This window comes from Mizuhopecten yessoensis, unplaced genomic scaffold (assembly GCF_002113885.1).
Source record: "Mizuhopecten yessoensis strain PY_sf001 unplaced genomic scaffold, ASM211388v2 scaffold2891, whole genome shotgun sequence".
Taxonomy (NCBI): domain Eukaryota; kingdom Metazoa; phylum Mollusca; class Bivalvia; order Pectinida; family Pectinidae; genus Mizuhopecten; species Mizuhopecten yessoensis.
In genome coordinates, this window is record NW_018404771.1 from 1,085,496 (window position 1) to 1,092,129 (window position 6,634).

The 6,634-nt window shown below is 38.8% G+C and overlaps 1 protein-coding gene across 1 annotated transcript; it reads left to right on the forward strand.

The window, feature by feature from the left end:
- Nucleotides 1-247: 247 nt before the first annotated feature.
- On the forward strand, nucleotides 248-6,634 carry LOC110446639 (mucin-4-like). The gene is made up of 3 exons (XM_021491892.1): nucleotides 248-5,366; nucleotides 5,597-5,672; nucleotides 6,521-6,634. Exons 1-3 carry the CDS (start codon nucleotides 248-250, stop codon nucleotides 6,621-6,623), a joined length of 5,298 nt encoding a protein of 1,765 aa, XP_021347567.1. The 3' UTR covers nucleotides 6,624-6,634.

Below are 6,634 nucleotides of genomic sequence, written 5' to 3' on the forward strand. Positions count from 1 at the left end.
CTATAAATAAAGTCTCGATTTGTGATGAATAAACAATAGAAATAACCCCATTTTGCTTAACAAAGGTTTATTTTTATCTCATATGAAACACGAAAATGATTTACATTATAGTGTTACAGACAATGACAAATGTTATATTTTGTTCCGTTTGTTTCTATTTTAAGGAAATATTACGATCGACCCTCAAATATTTCAAATAGTCCCACACCCAATAAAGACAACTACACATCCAGATACAACAACACAAATGGAACCAATCACAACTCAAATACAAATACAATTACAACAGGAGACAACTCGACACGCAGCAATTCCACTCCGGACAACAACTCAACAAGAGACAACTCAATACAAAACAACCCAATATGTAACAACTCAACACGCGACAACATTGCAACACGAGACAACAACTCAACACGAGACAACATTGCAACACGAGACAACAACTCAACACGCGACAACAACTAAACAAAAAACAACAATCCAAGACGAGATAACTCAATCAGAGACAACAACTCAACACGAGACAACAACTCAACAAGAGACAACTCAACCAGAAACAACAAATCAAAACTTGAAAACAACTAAACACGAAACAAAAACTTCACACGATACAACACCTCAACACGGAATAACAACTCAACACGAGACAACTCAACACTTAACAACAACTCAACACTTAGCAACAACTCAACACGAGACAACAACTCAACACGAAATATCAACACCTCCCGAGACAACAACTCAACACGAAACAAGAAATCAGCACGAAAAATCAACTCAACAAGAGACAACTCAGCACGAAACAACTCAACACAAGACAACAACTCAACACGAGACAACAACTCAAAACGAAATATCAACACCTCCCGAGACACCACGTCAACAAAAGACAACAACTCAACACGAAATATCAACACCTCCCGAGACAACACGTCAACAAAAGACAACTCAACAAGAGACAACACAAAAAGAGACAACAACTCAACAAAAGACAACTCAACAAGAGACAACACAAAAAGAGACAACAACTCAACAAGAGACATCTCAACACGAGACAACAACTCAACACGAGACAGCAATTCAACACGAGACAACTCAACAGGAGACAGCAACTCAATACGAAATAACAACACCACTGGAGAAATCTAGTCAACAAGAGACAACAACTCAAAACGTAACAACCGCACACGAAACAACAACTCAATATGAGACAACTCAACACGAGACAACAACTCAACACGAGACAACAACTCCAATCGAGACAACAACTTCACATGAGACAATAACACAACACGTGGCAACAATTCCACATGAGATAACTAGTCAACAAGAGACAACAACTCAAAACTTGACAACAACTCAATACGAGACAACTCCACACGAAACAACAACTCAACATGAGAAAACTAAACATGAGACAGCAACAAAACATGTGACAACACCACCCGAGACAACAACTCCACACGAGAAAACAACTCAATACGAGACAAATCCACAAGATACAAAAACTCCACACGAGATAACACAACGCCTGACAACAAATCATCACGAGACAACACTTCAACAAGAGACAACTCACCATGAGACAAAAACTCAACACGAAACAACAACTCAACACGAGACAGCTCAAACAGAGACAACAAATCAACACGAGACAACAACTTCACATGAGACAGTAACACAACACGTGGCAACAACTCCACAGGAGATAACTAGTCAACAAGAGACAACAACTCAAAACATGACAACAACTCAATACGAGACAACTCAACACGAGACAACAACTCAACATGAGAAAACTTCACATGAGACAGCAACAAAACATGTGACAACACCACACGAGACAACAACTCCACACGAGACAACAAATCAACACGAGACAACAACTTCACATGAGACAGTAACACAACACGTGGCAACAACTCCACAGGAGATAACTAGTCAACAAGAGACAACAACTCAAAACTTGACAACAACTCAATACGAGACAACTCCACACGAAACAACAACTCAACATGAGAAAACTTCACATGAGACAAATCCACAAGATTCAAAAACTCCACACGAGATAACACAACGCCTGACAACAAATCATCACGAGACAACACTTCAACAAGAGACAACTCACCATGAGACAACAACTCAACACGAAACAACAACCCAACACGAGACAGCTCAAACAGAGACAACAAATCAACACGAGACAACAACTTCACATGAGACAGTAACACAACACGTGGCAACAACTCCACAGGAGATAACTAGTCAACAAGAGACAACAACTCAAAACATGACAACAACTCAATACGAGACAACTCAACACGAGACAACAACTCAACACGAGACAACAACTCCAATCGAGACAACAACTTCACATGAGACAATAACACAACACGTGGCAACAACTCCACATGAGATAACTAGTCAACAAGAGACAACAACTCAAAATGTGACAACAACTCAATACGAGACAACTCCACACGAAACAACAACTCAACATGAGACAACTTTACATGAGACAGTAACACAACACGTGACAACACCACACGAGACAACAACTCCACACGAGATAACTACTCAACAAGAGACAACAACTCAAAACGTGACAACAACTCAACACGGGACAACTCAACACGAGACAACTCAACACGAAAAAAACCCTCAACATGAGACAACTCCATACGAGACAATAACTCAACAAGTGACAACTCAAAACGAGACAACAACTCCTTGCAAGATAATTCCGCACGAGAAAACTCCACACGATATATCAACAACTCAACACGAGACAACTCAACCAATCAAAACAATCGAATACAAGACAACATTGCAACACAAGACAACTCCAGAAAATGCAAACACCAAATATGAGTCAACAACAAACCCGGACACAACAATACAACACGAGACAACTCCACACGAGACAACAAATCAACACAAGAAAACAACTCAAAACGAGACAAATCCACAAGATACAAAAACTCAACAAGCGACAACAGCTCAACACGAGACAACAAATTCACACGAGACAGCAGCACAACACGTAACAACAGGTCCACACGAGACAACAACTCAACATCAGACAACAACTCAACATCAGACAACAACTCCACACGAGATAACGACTCAACAACAGACAACAATTCTAAACGAGACAAAAACTCAACACGTGACAACCCCACATGTGACAACAACTTCACACGGGACAACTCAACAAATCAAAACAATCGAATATGAGACAACATCGAAACAGGAGACAACAAGCAAACACCAGATAACTCAAAAAAAGTCATCAATACCTCCTGAGACAACAAGAAAACACAAAACAACTTCTCTCGAGACAACACCACAAGATACAGCAACCCAACACGGGACAACAAAACACCAAACAACAGTTCAACACGACACAACTCAAAAAACCACATCGACCCAACACGGGACAACCCAACACCAAACAACAACAACTAAACAAGAAGGAAATCAACAACAAACATCAACTCGGCAAGATACAACACCTCAACATGAGACAAATCTACAAGATACAACTCAACAAATCATTTCAACTCATCACGAAACAACAACCGAACCACATACGACAAACCTACACGAGACCAGAACTCAATACGGGACAACAATTCACCACCTGACAACACCTCAACGAGATACAACAATTCAACAACAACCAACAAGTCAAACACCTAACACGCAACACGACACAACTCGAAAAGGTATAATTACTCTACAAGAGACAACACACCAATACGGGACAACTCGACAGGATAAAATAACTCAACACGAGGCAACTCAGCAAGGTACAACAACCCAACACGTGACTGTTCAAAACGAGACACCTAATGCACACGATACATCAAACCAACACGCCACAACTCAATATGAACTAACAACTCAGCCAGAAACAACAACCAAACCCAAGACAACAACTCCACACGAAACAACTAATCACGAGACCATAACTAAATACAAGACAAAAGTTTACCTCATGACAACACCTGAACAAGATACAACTCATCACGATACAACCGAACAACATACAACAACCCAACACAAGACAACTCAAAACAAGACAATAGCACAACACGAAACAACTCAGCAACCTGTTACAACTCAACAAGAGACAACAACTGAACGTCAAACAACTCATCAGGAAACAACAACAAAACCCTTGACAACAAAACAACACGAGACCACATCTGGATTTGAGACTACAATTCACCACCTGACAATACGTCAACAAGATTCAACAACTAATCAAAATACAGCAACCCAACACGACACCACAACTCAACCAGAGATCACAACACATCATGAAAGAACTATACATCCTCTGACTCGGCATGATTATACAACTCAATACAACATAATAATAAACCACCTGACAACACCTCAACAGGATATATCAATCCAAAGCGAGACAACTCAACAAGATAAAACAACCCAACACGAGACAACGCAACATTATACAACAAATCAAAACGAGATAACTACACAACACGAGACCGAAAGAATTACAACAACCAATTACGTGACAATTCAACAGAATATAACATTTCGAAATGAAACAAAATCTCCATTTTCAACAACACTACAAGAAACAACTACCAAAACAATTCCACACGAGACAATTCAACTCGAGACAACACCTCAATACGACACATCAACTCATAAAGATAAACCAACACAACACAACACAACAACTTCACATGAGACAACGAAACAAGAACAAATAACTCAGCTTACGACAACTCAACGAGATACAACAACCAAACACGAGACAACTCAAGTAGACACAACAATCAAACAGCAGGCAAGACCTAAGCATACTACACGTCAAGAGGACTTTACAACACAACAGCACACAACACTTCGACTTGACTCAACACCTCAACAGCGTACAACAACACAACAGCACACAACAACACAACAGCACACAACAACCCATCAACAACAAACAACACCACAACAGCACACAACACTTCGACACGAGTCAACACCTCAACAGCCCACAACAACACAACAGCACACAACAACACAACAGCACACAACAACCCATCAACAACAAACAACAAATCAACAGCCCACAACAACCCATCAACAGCACCCAACACTTCGACACGAATCAACATTTCAACAACACACAGCAACACAACAGCACACAACAACACAACAGCACACAACAACCCATCAACAACAAACAACACTTCAACAGCACATAACAGCTCAACGGGAAACAACGTTTAAGCAAGACATCCAGACCACTTCCTCGTCTTTAGGCGACGGCTTATACAACAGTGCCAAAGACAACGACCATCATAAAGCTTCACTCAGCCCTTCGACTCGCTTAGGTAAACGCTTGTACCATTGATGGTGCATGTAAAATGTTAAATCGAGTACAGTCGGCTTCACATTTAGCTACTTATGATTACTTTCGAACTTAATTGCTCTGACAGCAATATAATGAATCGTTTACCCTGTAAGTATTGTTTAACAATAACGAATTATATTTTTTTGTGTTATCGTGGGAGTTTGCCTTTGTTATATTAGTAATTGACATGCTTTGTTTTCGTTGTTACAGTATTAGTTATTGGAGCAACATCTCTTGGAACAGCCATCATACTGTTTGTCATCATCGTTAAAATAGTGTATAAAAGGTATGATATTCACACTAAATAATACGATAATTATCGCGATATTGTATGGCTGAGCTGACGTCATACTGTCGGTGAAAAGATGTATTTTTCTCTGAAATGACATCATGATATTTGTTCCTTCTTAAGATAAAAGCAATGATGATTCCAAAATATAAAATATATACTGGTATTGATCTGATGTTGAGAATACAGTGACGTCACGTTAATGCTTACAGATAATTATTTAAGCACGCGCTATTGATTAAATTTATATCTGAATGACATTCGGTTAATACAGTGCTATCTGGTTACGAAGAACACATATCAACCTCATTAAAAGTCAATAATAGGCTAATACTTCTTTATATTGTTATATGAGCATCGTGCTACCATTGTAACGACGACCTAAGTGTTTTTAGCACAAGTGCTTTTGTTCACGTGTAATGTTAATGATCTTGTTTGGGACTTGTTATCACGACTGTCCTACTAACGTGTGATCTAGAATTATATCATTAAAAGATACCCGAGTTTACGAGCTGCATATAATTCTAGATTAGATAATAATCTAAATGTTCATGATTTGCATCTGGACACGCATCACAGAATTCTGCAGGCTGAATTGTGTCATCTGCAGAACTTGTGTAATGTGCCAATTAGCACGTGTTTTAATTTTAAAAGAAGTCCAATTCACATTTGTTTGCAAACAATGTGTCTCTATAATTTACTTAAAAGTTACATTGATTGTGAAAATTGATAAAAAAAAGTTGATTTATTATTATTTATTAATTTTACAAACAAAAAGATAAAGAAAGAAAGGAAAAAAACACCAAAATAATTAATATGCGCAACGTCTACTTTTACTGTTTCAGGGCAGAGTTCAGAAAACGGAAGTTGGAGGAAAACTTGATTCGAAACAGATATGACATGTGCATTACATCATCACGTGACAGATATGCAAGATCCTGGTTATGACGTATTCTTAT

Excerpts from the sequence above, each read along its gene's own strand:
- LOC110446639 (XM_021491892.1), top strand. The coding sequence starts at position 248 with ATGGAACCAATCACAACTCAAATACAAATACAATTACAACAGGAGACA. Across the intron at positions 5,367-5,596 it reads CAGCCCTTCGACTCGCTTAG|TATTAGTTATTGGAGCAACA; the intron begins GTAAACGCTTGT and ends TCGTTGTTACAG. Across the intron at positions 5,673-6,520 it reads GTTAAAATAGTGTATAAAAG|GGCAGAGTTCAGAAAACGGA; the intron begins GTATGATATTCA and ends TTACTGTTTCAG.